Genomic DNA, 19,393 nt, shown 5'->3' on the forward strand with positions numbered 1-19,393 from the left:
CAATCATACAAATAAAGGAACAATACATAACACAATAATGGAACATTACCGCATCATGAACAAATCTAAATAAATTGAACACACGAATGAATTGAACGTATACATGAACACCAAAGATTATTGAAATTTGGTTACCTAACACACTACTCAATTTACAATCTGTGCGACGAGTTACCGGGAGTATTGCAGACAGACATGCTAAGACCGTGTTTTTACTACAGTCCTATAGAAGTCAGTTTCCTTACCCTAAAATATACACGATGGCTATAATTACCCTAAAAATATATACCATAGCTATGAATGAATTGGAAATGTGGGGATTGATTTTGCTATGATAATTAATAAGTAACCCGGTTACAACATTGGTATGTATAGTATATTGATAAATTGTTACACATTGGTGCTTCATTTAAATTCAAATCATTCAACAAATTCAATATGAATTAATTAATTACATAATAATACTTGATAAATTACTGAACTAAAACCTGAATCCTGATTTTTCTCCACTTCCAACTGTTGAGCTCGAATTCGTGATTCAGTAGAGAGTCATGCAGAAAAATTATTTAATGGATGTTATGGAGTGATTTTGGTAAGTTATCAATATCGAAACCCTCAGATAATAATAGGTATAAATTGACTAATTTATTAGAGTGAATTGAATATTAATTATTCAATTTCATTTCTGTTTTTTCGTCACCAGGTTGGAATATTCACAGCAGGAGTTTATTATTAATTTTATGTGTGATATCGGCAACGATATCTCCTCTTATCTCGCCGTATCTTGACAGAAGCTCACGCCAGGCTAAATTGCTCGACCGTCAAGTTCCACAGAATTCAAGCTGCAGCTAAATTATTGCAATTGAAATTCAGACTTATACCTTTAAAACAAAGAATTATTCACGGTAAATCAAGCTCAAAACAATCGCCAATTCTCGAGATTTGTCCATGCCAGTCAATGTAGCGGCGCTACACGTACGTCTTATGTTGTCCAGGAACGCGCTGGGGACGAAACCTAACAAAATTTAGAAGAGGGCTTGACTCTGATACAGGCAACGACTAGGACTCGCGGAGCACGTAAATGAGCTCCTCTATATCCGATATTTTGTCAACATTCTAACCCCAAGTCAGACAGCTACGAGAGTCTGGTCGCTACTCAGGCGGCTACTGAGCTGTTCGTATGGGTTCGTCACGAATCCGAGCAGCTCTGGCCGAGCCTGCCAATGAGATAGCCCGCCCTCTTCCTAAGGAGTGGAAGTAAGGGAGGGGAAACGGAAATAATACGTTATTTGCTTTCAATGCATGTTTCTGTAACTTGCTGAAATAATGCAAGCCGTTAATGACAATCAACTAACTGTATACCGAACAATAACAGTATTGCGTAAACTCTGCTATGAGGAACGTTACCTAATCGGTATTTAGCAAACAATTGGAAAAAGGACGGAAATTTAGAAGACGGTGTTTTCATTTTTCATTTGGATGGATTGATAACGGCTTGTCAAACCACGCTAGTTCAGTGATTGAAAGCATTTATAGCCAAACTGAACGTACTATAGCATTCAGATGCGTACATACCCGCTATGGCAGTGCAATCGACATTGGTAAGCAGTGAAACGTTGTTCAGAGATAATATTGCACTCACTTCATCTGTGGTCGACAATGAATGATAAATAAACTTTTACTTTCTTGTCTAAACAGGAGATTATTTTTTCAGTTTCATGGAGAAATATATAGCTTTTCACAGAAATACACGGTTAAAAAGAAATATTTTCCTCATATTGATAAGCCATCTACTGCATCAACTGGTTTTCGCTGCTATAAAAGTTTTGCTTGCATTTCCATTATTTATGTAAACCGTAGAAAATTGCAATTTTTTGTTAGCCTTAAAATAATTTTTTTGACAGTGGTATGAGAGCTAATTAAAGTAGATATTTTCTAATATCGTAAAGTTTCCTGCCCAGCACAAGGTAACTGGCAATGATAGAAGGTGCCACACGCCGCCACGTCCCGAGGTCCCAGTATTGAATTCGAATTGTATATTTACTTAATTCGCCCACAGTATATGAGAGCATCAAGAAAGAAGAAGTGCAGCTATGATGTTCATGTTATTTCTTAAATCGCACATTTAAGCAATCCAGAATGAATGCTGATGAATAACAAAACCAACACCTACGTACGCACGCACGCGAACTGGCACAAACTGGATTCGTGTATATACATACGAGTTATATAGTTTTCGAGGAACTGGACAAGCACCTGAAAGTCCGGGAAGGCCTCTGCCTGGAGCATTTCCGCTGTTGGCTTGAAGTGCAGCTGCACGTGCAGCTGCAGCTGAAGTGCAGCTGCACGGGGAAAGCTGCATTAGCCCCCGTTTTTTAATGATCAGAGTTGGGACTGACTGTGATTTTATTTCGCGTATATCTCGTGAAATTTGTCCGTACTTTTGTTGCTATCTATTGCTGAATCTCGGCTCTATTGTTCTTAGATTGCCGCTGTGTTACATTTCTTGATCTCTTTGAGTGGCCGGTAAGCCTTGGGAGCTTATGACGTTGTACACGAAATGACAATACTCTGAGCTTGGATTAGTATTTTGCATATTTACCCAATTTTGTATATGTTAAAATGCGTAGGATAAATGCTGGTGTACACCCACTTTTTGATTTTCAATTCCGAAAGTAATTAATTAATTTCCGAAATTGTTCAAGTGCATTTTCTTATAGAGTTAGAGGAGAGATATTGATCGATTACATTGATAGCACAAAATTACGATTAGTTTCGTTGCATGAGAAAACTTTTGAAACATTGGGAACATAAAGAATGATGCTCATATAGTCAGAGTGTTACACTGCAAGTTCGATTTTGCCGTTAAAGGCAAAGTAAATAATATTCCATCACTCTCTGCAAGACGATATCTCACCAAGTTCACGATTGTGAGATTATCAGTTAATTTTATTATGTAGATAAATTTGTTACAATTTCGTGCACGCACGTTGACTCTGGCATTTTGAATTTATAAATTTGTAGTGTATTCATTGCCGCATTCGTATAATTTGCAAAATAATAATAAAATGAACGAGTTCACATTATTTTATGGCGCTTGCATGACGCGCGTATTTTTTCGAAACAAAAAATTTTCGAAGTCATCTACTGTTAGGCCCTGACCTAATAGCGTTCGTATATGTATATGACTCAGCGAAGTTAAGTGTTTCAGAGCTAAGAAATGGAGTGCTTATAAAAAAAATTTTACGGACTATATTTGTAAGCAACAATTATGAAATTTTATAATCACATTCCGAAGCTTATTGCAGTGTGACCAGGATATTATTCCTAATTTTACCACCTTCCGTTTTCAAATAAAATTTCAAAAGCACTCAATTAAGCCGCTTCGTCACTCTTTTTTCCTGCAACTTATAACCAATAATAACGAAATAAACTAAATAGTTATTCTCAGTCATTCCGCTGTGGCGACGCTATTTACATCCTCACATTTTCAGTTAAAATGGTACAATGGTTGAAACGTAACCTAACCTGACCTAACCTAACCTAACTTAACCTGGCCTATCCTAGCCTAACCCAACAGGGTAAACATATGAAAATTATCCTCGCCACAGTGCATTGGGCAAGAAAAACTTTTTAATTTAAAATTATTGGATCCAATTTCAAACAAAAAAAGAGCGCCGAACCGCCTCAATCCACCTGTTTACCGTTTTTATTGAAACCGGGAGGAGATTATGAGAAAAAATTCCTCGCCAGTGCGCTATGAGCCTAGAAATGTGCGTATTTACTTCTATTATAATATTGGTTACGAGTTGATTGAATGTGACGTGCCGAACCAGAAAGACCCAAGCAGTAGCCCACTCTACCGCACGCGCTCGTTTATCGATTTATTGCTATAATATAATTTTTTAAATTCTTATGAAGCGCAGTGTTTTTGGCCTTTACATTAAAGGAATAGCCTTTCTGGAGTTTAATTATGAACATAAATTTCAAATGACCATGACATTACATGTCTAATGAACGGAAGAGAAAATGCTGCAAAGAGAGACTCACACGCCATGCATATGTGTGAGAAATTATGGCAGTTCGAACATTTAAGCTCCGATAAGAGATTAGATAGGAAAGTCTGCAAGTCTTAGCTCCTGAAAGGTTAGATTTGTAAAATTAAGGAAACACAAAAAAGTTCGTGTAAATATTTAGAATTTCTGTAGTCCTAGTCCTCATAATATTAAAATTGGAGTTATCCCGATATTTGCTAAATTTTTATGATGAACTTTAAGACAATTATATACATGGATTTACCAACCCATGATTGAACAGCGAAAAAAATTTAATTTCAAAGGCTCTCAAATTGTACTGACAACAGCACGATCTTTTTTTGAGCGAAGAGTTATGGGCGTGTCATATTTCTCAAGGATTTTGTATTGTACTGACAAATTTACCGAAATCTAACAATCACTCTATCATACATTACACCCATATGAGTGTAATATTAGCACTGTTTTGCTAGCACCTCATCATGAGTACTGCTCGAGGTTTTCTCTGTTTATTTATAACTAGTATGCATCCTGAAGGAAGCGTTTAATCTTTTTCCAAGTTTTTAAAATCATGAGAAAAAGAGAAACTTTTTATTGCATTTTTGCTGTATAAAAATTAGACGGGTATTTGAATTCAATTTTGCGTCAAATAATAAATACATTACACAAATTGAATGGATAAGCGTGCACAAAGATTGGATATCTAAATTTAAGCGCACCAGGTTTCAGTTTTCTACGTACACATAGTTTTGTTGAAGGCAATAAAACTTATATGTTTTAAATATTTATTGAATGCGGATACATTATCAAAAGTTCAAAAAAGTTTCCCTAACAAACTAAACGATGTTTTTCTTATCAACCTTTTTATCTTATTCTTGCGTTGACAAACAAGAGATGTGAGCGTAATATATTATTTCAGAGTGTAATACTCAATCTTCTTCAGTGTTTTTTTTTCTTTACCAGGTAGGAAAGTTCAGGAAAGGAGTTTATTATCAATTCACGTGAGTCATCTGTCACGATATCTCCTTTTATCTCGTCGTATCTTGACAGAAGTTCACACCAGGCTCAATTTCTTGACCGTAAAATTCCACAGATTTTAAAAAAAACACAATGTAACATTGATTAATGACTGAACATCAATGCTCAAGCTGGAGTTAAATTATGACAGGTAATATTCAGACTTATCATTTTAAAACAAGAACTAATCCAAGGTGAATCACGCTCAAAAAATAATCGCATATTCTCGAGATTTATCTTTGCCTGTCACTGTAGCTGCGCTATACGTCCGTCTTATGTTGTCCAGGCAATGACCAGGAGGCAATGACCAGGACTCGAGGAGCATAGTAAATCAGCTTCTCTATGTCCGATTTTGGTCAACATTCCAACCGCAAGTCAGACAGCTACTAGAGCCTGGTCCCTACTTTGGCGGCTACTTAGCGGTTCGTTTCGAGTTCGTCCTAGTAATTGGGGGCAGCTCTGGCCTAGCCGGCCATTGTGATAGCCTGCCTCCTTCCTGAGCAGCGAGAGGAAAGGAGGGGCAATTGAATTTAAACGTAATTTAATTGCAATGCCTGTTTCTGTAACTCGCTGAATACTAAGGACATACATAGGAAACTCAGAATAGTGGGTAATAATGCTCGCGGGAAAAACGTTTTGCTCGCACATTTGAAAAAATAATGCAAAAAGTTATTGACAATGAAATAACAGCAGAAAAAATATATACAAATATGAAGTTCATGTGATTTCTTAAATCGTAAATTTAAGCAATCAAGAATGAATGTTGACGAATAAGAAAACAAACACTTACGTACACACTCACGCGAACGGGCACCGTCTGGATTCTGGTATATATATAGTTTTTCAGGTGCTGGACAAGCACCTGAACGTCAGGGAGGTCTCTGCCGGAGCATTTCCGTTCGTGGCTTAAAGTACAGCCTCTGGGCAGCTTGCAGGCTCGGTAGACTTGGCCTAGCCAACCTTTTACATGCTCTCAAGTGACTATAAAGTCGTCAAGGAGATTCTGACTAGTCGTTGATTTCGATCGGGTGGCCTAGCAGACCCAAAATAAATCTAATCCAACTGTGTTGAGTGTGCTGAGGAGGCTGAAGCACACCCCAAATTTTGTGAGGGAAGCTGCATTCGCACCTGTTTTTTAATAATTCGGACTGACTGATCTCATTTCGCGTGCATCTCGTGAAATTTGTCAGTAATTATGTTGTCATGCAGTGCTGAATCTCGGTTCTATTGTTGTTAGATTGCCGTTGCCTTACCTTTCATGATCTCTTTGAGCGACGGGCAAGCCTAGCTTCCCAAATAAAAATTAAGAGTGGAGCACCTATGTTTTTAAGATGACTATAGGCGGACGCCACAGGTGGAGCAGCTATGATTTATACAGTGAATTAAGGGTGGCGTGCACCACCTTTACCACACCTATAACCTGCCTATGGCCCCCCTACCCGTAAAGCTCTTCTTCCGCAAATAACTACCCATTGGCACCAGTGGCACATTGACGAGCCACCGATGGCCACTTTTTAAAATGAAGTCTTGAAAATTTTTAAATTAATTTCTAATCCGATGCTTATGTATTTACTGACATAGTTCCACACAGTCAGCATTGTAAGGGCTGCGTACATAGATCTACCACGAGAGTACAAGTAACAATGTCGGACATGTAGCGGGAACAAATTTTCAGAGTACCATACACATACCTCGTGAGAAATCGAGTTGAAGAAACTCCCTGCCTGCAGGATTCGAACTCCGGTCTCCTACACGCGAAGCAGAGCCTCTACCATTGAGCTATAGGAGAGGACTAGGTACTGGACTAATTTTGAAATATTTGACTGAAGTATTGCAAATATTAATTTCATCGAATGACAGAAGTTAGTGCTACCACCGTGAAGATTAGATGGTTCCATCAACAATTTTATTTGAACATGCTGCTACATTCAAATAAACAGCCACTGAAACAACCTCCGTTTATTCGTAACGATGGTTCAGCTCGGAGTAAAGGCTACGGAAAAATGCTTAATAAGCATCGATGTTTCATAATGTGATCATTACACTAATTTTGACAGCGGTTTGATTCGAAATATTTTAGCAAGAACATTCTTGCGTGATATAAGAATTGATATCACTCGATTATTTTGAAATTTCAGGCGTGAAATACCTGCTCCACTTCCTATCACTATTTTTCTCTTGCATAATCTTCAATCTTTTGCGTGCAAAAGATACCAGGACCACTCTAGTATAAATTTAGACTTAAAATCGAAATAATTATCGGACTGTATAAGCAAATTTCCCTAAATAATTAAATTCCACTATCCAAGTAAGCGATAGCAAGACGAATTTTTATTCGTATTCCGGAAAGTAAATAAATTCGTATTTATTCGAAAAATAACCCGGAAAGCACGTATTTCAAGCAGGACATGGTAAAGATTAGTAGGAAGCAGGTCATAGTAAAGATTAGTAAGATCAGTAGGAAGCTCAACGCCGACTCCCGTAAACCCAACTTGTGTGAACGTGTGCTTATACTCGACTACTCGCTGTGCTCGGGAGCCGCCGAGCCGCTGTGCTTTAGAGATGCCTTACCTCTACAGACTACGTCGACGTGGCTTTAGAGTTTAGACAAATGGGGCGATTTGAGAATATTGTCAATATTATATAACACACTTAATCGATCCATACAATTTATACTTAATGATACAGTAATTAGTCTGAATTGATCGCAATATTTCCAACACAGCCAGTTGGCGTATACGCATAATTCGTAATAAATTTACTCAGTATCTCATGTGAACATAAAAAATTGGATTCGCTGTCTACTTTTGAGAAACAATTTTTTGCGACAAAAATTTTCCATTGTTCTGCGGACAATTTATATCAGAAGCAGTGTGATACATGCCCAGTGGCTTCACTTTGGTTTGGAAAAATTTGTGAACACCTTGCTTCTATCTGTCAGTTTTACTCGTACCTACTGAATTCACGCTAAATTTGCGCTAAATTTTCTTAACAGAACTTAATCTTAAATGCTAAGCACACAGAACGTTTCGTCTCAGAACGCCGAACGAACCTCAGAACGCCAAGCATAAGTCATGGTTTCGTCTTTATCTCGAATGACCTGCAACCCAAAAACACCTCTCTACGTTGGATAAATTACAGTGGCAAATACCTTCGTGCACTGTGCAGTTTGGGCAAACGGTTATCGGTGGCTCACAAGAGATTTGTCTGCAATGAGCCATAGATGTTTCAGACCCTATAAATCATCGATGATTCATCGATGGCTCCCACCTATACTCGCCACTCTTTCGATTTATTGGTGCTTTATTGTCGATTTTCGGCAGATCTGGCCACCCACCGTTACGCCACCTATAATCTACTATCGCCACCTATAATCATCGGTGCTCCACCCTTAATTTTTATTTGGGTTGGAAGCTTTTGATGTTGTACATGAAATGACGATATACCCTGATATTCGATTTGTACTTTGTAGATTCGCAGTATTGAACGTGATAAAATACGTATGGTAAATGCTGGTTTACTCATTGATCGATTTTTAATTCCAACATTAAGTAATTAATTTTCAAAATTGTTCAACTACATGTTCTTAGAGAGTTAGCGAAGAGATATTGTTCGATAACATTGATGACATAAAATTACGATTAGTTTCGTTGCCAAAGAAAAGTTTTGAAAATTTCGGTACATGAAGAATGAATTTCATATTGTAGCGGGAAACTACTACATCTAAACACTTAGAGGTCTCTGCCAGCGGGCTCTGCGGTTCGTGGAAGGTTGAAACGACTAAGGACGAAATCAGGAGAATATTTACTGAAGAGATTTGCAGAAATGACTTGAAAACGCAAAATCCAATAACACTTGAAAGGTACATTTGACGAAAATCTTCATGGACACAACTATGGGTATGAAGAAGTGGCTCGCTACTAGAGACAGACTACATCCGACGACAGTTAGTCTAGCACATTTTTCTCGGCAGTCACCTGTAGAGTAGTGCGGCGGCTTCAAATCTAGTACACAAAGCGGGACCAATATCTGGCCCGCTACAATATAATCATAGTGTTGCATTGTAAATGCAATTTTGCAGTTCTAAAAGCAAAGTTGACAATATTCCACCAGTCGTAGCACAAAATCTCTTCGAGATGAAGATTGTGAGATTTATCTCTAAATCTTCTTATCTAGAAAAATTTGTTAAAATTTCGTGCGCACACGGTAACTTTTTCATTTTGAATTAGTATATGTGTCTAATATTCATTGCCACTTTCGTATAATTTGCACAAGGATAGAAAAACAAACGAATTCAAATTATTTTATGGCGCTAACATGATGTGCCTCTATCATCGAACGAACATTTTCCAAGTCATTTTGCGGTTGGGTCCTGAACTAATAGTCTTCGTTTATATAACTCAGCGCGGTTAAGTGATTCAGAGCTATGAAATAGAGTGCCTTTAAAAATATTTTTACGCACTCAATTCGTAAGCAACAATTATGAAACTATATACACTCATTTCAAAGCTCAATGTAGTGTGAAGAGGATATTATTCTAAATTTTGCCATCTTCCGTTTTCGATTAAAACCATAAAACGGGTGAAGGAAATCGCTTTGTAACCCCTGTTTTCCTTAATTTGTAACCTATAATTATGATGTAAATTTAATCGTTTTTACTATTCATTGCACTGAGGCGAACACATTTACATTGTCCCGTTTTCAGTTAGAACGGCAAAACAGTTGAAACGTAACCCAACCTAACCTAAGCCAATTAGGTAAAAATAAAAGAAATTATCCTCGCCACAGCGCATTGGGGCAAGAAAAACTGCATTTAATTTCATAAAAATTGAGTACAAATTGAGGAGCAAAGTCTCACGTTTTACAGTTTTAATTGAAAACGGGAGGAGGTTAAATTGAGAAGACAAGCCTCGCCAACGCGCAATGAGCCCTTAAATGTGTGTATTTAATTGTATAATTATTGGTTACGAGTATTGAATGTGGCGTTTCGAACATGAATGACCCAAGCAGTAGGCAACTCTATCGCTCGTGCTTTTTTATCGAATTATTTCTACAATATAACTGGTGAAATTATCATGAACCGCAGTATTTTTCTCACGAAAAAAATAACATTAAAGAAGAAGAAGAAGCTTCTCTGGAGTATAAATAAAACCTATAAATTTCAATTGATCAAGACATTGCAAGTGAAATGAACGGAAAATAAAAATTCTGCAAGGAGAGGAGCACACATTATGCATCTGTAGGAGGAATTATCAGGTGTAACATCTAAGCTCTGATAAAAGATTAGATAGGCAAGTCTACAAGTTTCAGGTTCTGAGAGGTTATAATTGTAAAATTGAGGAAACGCAAAAATTCGTGTTAGTAGTTGGAATTACTCTAGTTCTAGTACTCATGTTATTATTATTGGAGTTAACTCAATGTTTGCTAAGTTTTTATGGTGACCTTTAAGACAACTCTACACATGGGTTTACCATTCCATAAATGAAAAGAGAAAAAAGTGTATGAATTTTAAAAAATCTAAATTTGTACTGACAGGGGCGAAAAGATAATTTTACCGAGAATAATTGAGAGTCATATTTATCAATGAAATTATTTTATACTGTCAAATTTACTGAAATCCAGCAATCTTATTATCATACACTACACTCATGTGAGTGTAATGTATGAGTGCGTATAATACATGCACTCACGTGAGTGTAGTAGGGTAACATGGGCAAACGGAGTATGGCAGATGTTGGTCAGTGTTCTCTACCGCCGGTCGACAGTTTTACTGGGATGAAGTGTACGGATTTACGTTTTGCTAAGAGTTTGCGTTATTAAGTTATTTGTGAATAACTCTTTTAACCCAGATAAAAAAAATTTTGCTGCTAAATAAAACTGTTTTCGATTACTGTAGATGAAGCTTTTTGAAATTACTGTGAATTATATTTTGAATGTAATATTTATAGGGATAATTTTGAGTTCGAGTTTAGACTTTTAAAATAAAATGTTGACAGGATATAAATTGAAATGATACACAGTGGGGCAACGGGCCCATGCGTGCACCGGGGCACAGCGCCCATGGTGGGCTCATTACCCCTCAGTAAAGTCTTTTGTTATACATCATTAGATTTGTCTTAATGACCTTTCCAATACTATGACTAGCTTTTTGAATTGCAAATTACACTTCATATTGTTTGTTTTTTTATTGCCTCCTCAAGGCAGCAGGTTTAGTTTCTAGTTATGGGTATTTCACCCCTTATCGAGTTATTGACTATTGCCTTGCCAAAAGTTGATTTCAGCCAGCACCAACATTTAGCCAAAAGTTGATGAGTTTTTTGGTGTTGGCTGAAATCACGATTAGATACGAATTCTCTGCACATAATATCTGGATTATGGACGAAACTGGAACGAAGTTTTTTTCTGGGCGCCTTGCCCCCAGGGGTAGGCGGGGTGGGCGCCATGCCCCAAGCCCATGGGCCCATTGCCCCAGGGGTGGGGCAATTGGCCCATTTGGACACTTTTTAATATAAAAAACTAATAAAATAAAAATAGTGTTTAATTCAAATTTGAATAACTCTATAGGCGACTAATTTACATCATACATTCCTCATTAGTTGTACCTTTAAACAAAACAAAGAACCACCTCGCATCAAGTAAAACTTCATCAAAAATTTAGCTTACAAAAAGAGGGGGCCTGCTGCCCCATGTTACCCTATATGAGTGCGAATCATACATACACTCACGTGAGTGTATTATTAGCCATTGTTTTCTAGCACCTCATCATGAGTTCTGCTCGAGGTTTTATCTGTTTATTTATAACTCGCATGCATTCTGGAGGAAGTGTTTAATCTTTACAATTTTTTAGAACTAAAAGAAAAAATTAAACGCTTTTCAAAAATATTATCGCATTTTTGCGAAATATAAAGTACACGGGTATTTGAATATAATTTTAAGTTAATTAAAGAACACGTTGCACAAATTGAATAGATAAGCGGGCACATAGCCTGGATATTTAAATTTAAGCCCACCGGTTTTCAGTTTTCTGCGTACAAATAGTTTTAGCGAAGGTAATAACACTTTCCTTCTTTTAAATATTTATTGAAGGCAGATTCATTATCAAAAGATCAAAAAAGCTTCAATAACAAACTAAACAATATTTTTCTTATCATCCATTCTTATCACTTTCCTATGTTGATAAGAAAGTTTATAGAAGTGAGAATTCAACGCTGCCTCCGTCACTTGCTTGGCCGCAGGAGAAGAGTGAACAACCCTTCAACCCACTAGTGAGTTTCAAACAATTTACAACGTTTATTTTCTTATAATATATCGGAGAAAAGCTGATTTCAAATGTTCAAGAACGTTAGATTAAAATTATTACTTCAGTTAATTTGTTTTTAGTCGATATACAAAATTTTAATTTTCAAAATTTTTTATAGTTATGTTACGTTCCTGATTTACTTATCTTGTTTGGAGATAATTTTGATGGTAGTTCACTGTGCAATGAGCGTCATAATTGATACATTTTTGGTTGAATTTCTAGTAGCGTAGAATTAAATTATATGACGTAATGACAATGATCTTGAATTATTCTTAGTGCAATAAAATAATTCTAAATTATGACGGGATTTTTATCACATTCACTAATGGACAACGTATGGATTTAATTTGAAGCAAGAAATATAATATTAATGCGTATATTAATAAAAAATCTCCATAAATGTCATATATTATGAATTTCTCTGTTTTCGTTAGATGACTGGAAATTACACACTTGTTCTTTTTTTAATTTATTGATGGAGTACTTTAAATCGACGAATCTTTGATATCACTCACTTTTTCGCCTTTTTCATCGCAAAATTACCATTTACGTTATTTAAAATGTTTGAATCATCGTCCAATTTATTTATTATTTCTCATTATCGCTGATTCAAACAAACTCCAATACCTTATTGTATTGGAGAGTTATCTCCAAAGTTGTGACACATGTCATAAGCCATTCTGCTCGTTATAAGTAATATTACAAAGTTAACACGTCACCGATTTTCTCATTCATTTTCGCGCAGAACAAGATGGATTTTGACAACAAGATTGAGGTGGGGATATCTAAGTTGTCCGAAAAGAACGCGATCGTCTACAGGAATATCATTACCATCACCCAGTTCGTGCCCAACATCTTACGGCAAGTCGTGGCGTGGGCGTCGCCTGATAAAGAAGAGACAGAAACTTACGAACAATATATAGAGAGGAAGCTTAACAGACCGCTCACCAAGAATGATTGGAAGCGCCTGATCAACAACAAAGACATGAAGAAAGTGCTAGAAGAAAGCACCAATTCATCTGGCTTCGATGTGGCGCTGCTGTTCAGTCTTATTTGTGCCTTTCATGAAATATCACCGCGGAAGGATAGTAAGGAGGAGCAGGAAGCTTTCGCTTCTTTCAAAGAAGTTAAAGAACTCAGAAATGTGATAATGCACAATACCAGTGACCTAGAAGACCAAGGAAAAGTAGAAGAAATAAAAACAGCTCTTACTCAATTGGTAACCAAGTCCTCAATCACTTACGAGGTTTCTGAATCGGATACAAATAAGGTACTTAAAGATATAAAAAAGAGAATCAAACAGATCCTCACACCAATAGTCATCTCACAATTCGAGGACAACCAGGTCCCGAAAGAAAAGTTAAGAGCCTATGTAATCACTCAGATTTTAATCGAAGGGAAAAGGGCTTGCCGTGACTACTTCAAATGTATTCTTAAGGAGAAACTGTTGTTCGATACTAAAACCTCTCAGTCAACGGATCTTTTCAATGGAATGAAAATCTTCGAGAATCTTGAATTTGTTGAACACAATAAGCCCGAATCATCTAATTCTCAACCCGTAGATTCAAGTCAACTTTTGAGCATGGATGCGCAAGTAGTTATCCTCATTGGAGCAACGGGTTGTGGAAAAACGACATTGCTTAAAAACTTAACTTTACAGTTCTACGAAGCAGCGAAGAACGAGAATTATTTATCACCGTTTCAACTACTAATCTACTACGATTGCTCCGACAGAGCAGCTACTAGCCTGGAGGACGTCGTGGAGCACTGTCTTCGTAAAATGTGTCTCGAACTAAGTGCTTCAGAGATTGTTCAAGGAATCCTAAGCCTGAAGACGTTGTTCCTCGTCAAAGGATGCGATGACCTGAACAGAGACTCGTCTCGTGTACTAGAAGACTTACTTCGGAAAGTCCGGTTTACGGAGTGCAAAATTCTCATATCAACCATTTCACAACAAGTGCCGGAACTTTCATCTCTCGTCAAAAAGTTAGGCCTAAATGAAACTGGTTTCAGAATGAAGCCTATCAAAAACCCAAATGATCAGAAAACATTACTACTGAGCTACTGTGGAACTCAGATTGAGGACAAGAAAAAAGAAGAATTGCTAAAAAAATTTAATGAATTGAATAAGAACGTGCGAGATTGTTTCCAATCGCCGGTGAGTTTGCAGTATCTGTGCCAAGAACTTCTGAAGGATAAACCCAGACTATGTAAAACGACGAAAGTGACCAAGGTTGCCCCAGATCTCTATTTATTATATAGAAAATTACTGGAGTGCAAGTTGCAGCGACAGGGAACTTTCAATTGCAAGGGGCTGAGTGATGATTTGCTCGTGGTCATCGGAGAATTTGCAGTGCAACAAATTCATAGTCGAATGAACACCATTTCGGAGGAACAGCTGTCTAGGCTGGAACGCCTTTGCCGCCAGGAGTTGAAGAACTATGACGCTGCAGGAAGTGTAAGCGCTCACCTGGCTGCTGACATCGTTCTGATACAAAAAGGAAATACCCACTCTTTTCAACATGAGAGCGTTCAAGAATACTTCGCAGCGAAATATATTGTGCGTCGCATGTGTGACACGCCCGACTCTTTGGAATCTATCATGATGTGGCGACCGAATCCCACGAGAAGGTAAATCAAATCTTGTTAAAAACATTCTACCCACTTCCTCTGCGCAGCATGATTTGTTAGCATAAATTCAATACCATTTCTCATGACGGTGAGAAAATTCCTTCAATACACAATTTCAAATTATTCTGTACCCATTTACTTGTGATTCTTACTGTGTGGAAATAAGGGATGAAGTTATGTAACTGATGAACTAAATTTTTTGGCAATAAAGTTTTGAAAAGCTGCCTGTCCTTTGGTAAAAGAAAAAGCGGCCTTCTCTTTGGTTTTCGTGTACCTAGTGTTCCTATATGATACCAGTTGGTTCATTCGAATAACGAATTTGGCTTTCGATATTGAAGTTCAATTCATGTATAAGAAAATGTATCTATCTATAAATTGTAACCTGAACAAGAGGAATAAATTGATCTTTACAAACTTCAATGAACTTACTGAAAGAAGAAAACACTCTTCAAATACTCAACAAATTTCTATCGATATTGTTTGAAATTGAAAATATATGGAAGAAACTTGGATTTTAACTTTTAAATAAAGTGGCCACCTTACCAGCAGCTTCAAGTTTCAGAGCTTGTAGAAACTTGATTGACACGAATTGATTTCCAATAGAAGACACCTGTATACACGCGAAAATTATTAAATTATTTGCGGTTAGTCTCGGCATTGCATTGAATTAGTGCATGATTTCAACAGTTTTTCCAGAATCCGAATTTTGCTTGAGATTTTTCTGAAATTTACCTAAAGTTTGTCTGAATTCATTTATTAAATCTACCTCTATCCCGCATCCAGTCAGCTTGTCATCCAAAATCCCATCCTCCCGTTTCCCGCCATTCCGAAAACCGGTGTTTACGGATCCTGTGATCTTGAATCGCATAAAACGACGAGTTCCATCCCTCATTTATCGTGGAATTCACATTGAACTACCAATTTGAAAGTAGTTCGATGAACTTTTTTGAACTTTGAAACAATTGAAATTTTAACTTTTAAAAAAGTTGAATAAACTTTGCATATACCAAGTTAAAAATCACAATTCCATTTTTGAATAAACAGTCCCACTTCTTCGTTTTGCAAGGCTGTGCTATTCCAACACTGAAAGTAAAAGAAAAATAAAAATATAAATAAAATTCCAGCTAAAATCTCGACATGACGGTTTTTGCAGCAGCGCGCCTAAACAGCCATTATTCATGCCCAGTTTATGGCTTCAAAACAGACAGACTCACACCAAAATTCATATATTTTCACTGTATTAGAAGATTAGCGATGTTAAAACCAAGAGAATGTTTTCGCGGCTTAGCCTCTACTTTAATTATGAACCTGATAACAAATTTTTAAACGAAAATTTCGAGGGAAGAGGCTGTTGCCATCGAGATATGAACTAATTGACATCTGAGTGAAAATATTTTTGGGCGTGTCTTGGTAAAAGGTTTATCCAAATGAGATGTATTCACAATGACCAACTGAAATAGAAAAATAACGTACAGTTAATTTTCATTGGTGTAGTTTGGCAGAAGATTTTCTTTAATGCAGGTTTCATTGAAGACCAGAGAGTATTTCTTATTGACAATTTTCTTATTGTTTTTCTCTATTCGGCGAATTAGGCTCTNCTTTTCAGTTCCTATCAAGAGCCTAATTCGCCGAATAGAGAAAAACAATAAGAAAATTGTCAATAAGAAATACTCTCTGGTCTTCAATGAAACCTGCATTAATTTTCATTGTAAACTATGGCCACTAAATTGCTCATGTTTAGGTATTTAAACAATCTTCCGTATTTTTTCAGCCTAAAGTTGAAAACAGGAGTGGAGGATGATCGACGTTACCTCTTAAAACCGTAAGTTTATAAAATAAAGAGAGAATTATAGAATGCATAGAAAGCTATTGGTGACGAAAGAAAACCTAAATCTGTTTCATATTTATCGGTTCTTTCATTAGCAAAATATGCCGGAAAATCCGACTCCATCTAACGATCCAATCCCAAAAAACAGCGTGATCACAAGCACTAACAGCAAGAAACTCATCCATATTAAGGAATAGTAAAATAAATTTATTGTGAACGCAAGGTTTTAGTCTTACAATTTTTTTTCTGTGTCTACTCTTCGACAAGGTCAAGTTATTGAAAAAGGAATAGATGAAACCGCTAAAAAGTGAACATTTATCCACACTAAAACATGTGGATACAAGTAAAACCCATTTACAAACGCAAATACTAATATAATGTCATGTATATACGCTATATTGCCACAATCGCGGAGAGCGAGTAGCTGAGTGGGATCCTTAGCCATTCAAATTATGGTCAAATTGGTTTCTCTATTTATCGTTTGATAAATTACTTGAATAATTCTCTACATTTTAATTCTTTACTTTATATAATTTAAATATTCAAATTCTTTAGAATCTAGCTCCAGCAACTCCCAGTTTCTTCACACAAATCAAATTCCTAATTTCGGTAGAATGCTCAACGTTCTAGTATGGGTGATCAAGGAGTTGTCTTCTACGGAACACAAGATTTTCCTCGACTATCGCTGGGAGGAACTGCGCCATGCAAGCCATGCAGAGGGCGGGTGCCGGCTATGACAAGTGGACCGAAGTACTGAAGAGCTGCGGGAACAACAAAGAGCTGAAGGAAGCCGCCGTCAAAGAGAGACGTGTAGCATTGTTGCTGGAGAACGGTTCGTGACAAACAGGAATAAGTTGAACCTCAATGGAAAATTAATTTTCTGAATAATTCTAGATGGAAATTTTTAGTACGATCAAATCTCATTAATTCATTCGGAAACGCTCTATCATATAAGTTAGTTGAAATTATTACCACGATTCGATTTTGTGTAAAGTGATTAACGTTTCCGAGCAGCGGAGGATGCAAGAAGAATGGTGAGTTTCCTGAAGAAAGAAGAAATTCAACGCATTCGAGTGAATTTGGACCCAGCTGCAGCACCGCCTGCTGAATGGGGTTCAATCATTGAACACTTCACTGGAGAAATTGAGTTAGATTTCTCTCGAGAAATAAGCTCTCCGTGTGATGCTTATTTATCACATTTCACCAATGCGAAGTAAGTTGAAACGGTTTATACTCATATCCGATTAGATTTGGTAGAATCTCAATTTTGGTGACTAATACGAGTATAGTCTGATTATATGCTTATTAATACTCATGACAAAAATTTTGGTCAAAATAGTTCCATGGAAAATAATCAACCCAAAAATTTCTGATCACAAACTCACAAGACAAGACTAATTTCGTTGATTATCATTGATCATTTAATACACTTTTTATATCATATGTTCACAACAAATGCTATTCCATGGCATTCGCAAAAGTGATCTCTAATTGTATCTGCTTTATTTTGTAGGTGTCAGGTGACATACTTCAACGGTTGCATCCAAGACAAGAAAAACTTGGATATTCTGAATACTGTGACCACCCCTACAAGCAAACTAGTGATCAGGCTCACAGCTCCCATGCCTGTTGACTAGCTGAACAATAAATTAAATCATGCTGACTATGATGCAGATCGTTGCTACTTCTGAAAGAGTTTTCTGCTGAAAATGAATGTGTATCACGTGAATGTGTGACAATCGGTATCATGACTACAAGAAAACTTTCGATTCTTGGTTCCTTGGCATCGTGAAAATAAAATTACATTGAAGAATAAATGATTGGTTTTTCAATTTTTGTTCTGATAAATGAATCAAATTTTTGCATTCGATGTGATTTTTTATTCTAGAAATTTTGAATTTATTCTTTCAACCTTATTTGTTTAAATGTTCATCATGCTGTGCACATTATATATAATTCAAAACAGCGAGTTCTATTGTTACGCTTTCCAAAAAATTACAGAGTTTGAATAGCAATAGGAATTTCATATATGAGAATTCGCAAAGTATTAAATTTTTTCTTGCAATATTTATTGGATGAAAATAAATATAATAAAAGAAATAAAAGAAAAAAGAAAATATTTATTATTTATTAAGAAAAAACACGTGAATACTTTCATTCGTAAATTTTGCTTTATGTGTAATGTGTTTAATTTTATAACCATTGAAAAAACTTAATTGATGTGCGATTCAAAAACCTCAATGTTCATTCTTGTTTAGATTTAAGTCAGTGGTCTCTACCCTTAAGTAATATGGATGTGTGATCTTCTTATGGTATGTTATGGGGAGGCCATTTCATATTTAACTTGGCCATTTACGAGGATTACATAAATGTTCACTTCTCATTATGTCCAGTAACCGATGATTGTTCTACACGGCACATAACCTTGTTACCGCAGACGTTACAATGAGAAATTATAAGTAGTGTATTTCTTAAGTACAAGGGAATTCGGCAAGTAAATAGCCCTCAGCGATAGTGCTATCGACTATGTGTCATAAAATGTTTGAAACAAGCAATGCTTATAGGGAAAATCGTGTTGGCTTC

The 19,393-nt window shown here is 36.5% G+C and overlaps 1 protein-coding gene across 1 annotated transcript; it reads left to right on the forward strand.

Annotated features, from left to right (window-relative positions):
• The first annotated feature begins 13,228 nt into the window (after positions 1-13,228).
• On the forward strand, positions 13,229-15,128 carry LOC125177679. The gene has a single exon (XM_047879875.1). The coding sequence runs from the start codon at positions 13,337-13,339 to the stop codon at positions 14,984-14,986; it is 1,650 nt and encodes a 549-aa protein (XP_047735831.1). The 5' UTR covers positions 13,229-13,336; the 3' UTR covers positions 14,987-15,128.
• Positions 15,129-19,393: the final 4,265 nt, after the last annotated feature.

This window comes from Hyalella azteca, unplaced genomic scaffold (assembly GCF_000764305.2).
Source record: "Hyalella azteca isolate HAZT.00-mixed unplaced genomic scaffold, Hazt_2.0.2 contig4083, whole genome shotgun sequence".
Taxonomy (NCBI): Eukaryota; Metazoa; Arthropoda; class Malacostraca; order Amphipoda; family Hyalellidae; genus Hyalella; species Hyalella azteca.

Bases quoted from the DNA above. Each gene is read 5' to 3' on its own strand.
- LOC125177679 (XM_047879875.1), top strand. From the start codon at position 13,337: ATGAAGAAAGTGCTAGAAGAAAGCACCAATTCATCTGGCTTCGATGTG.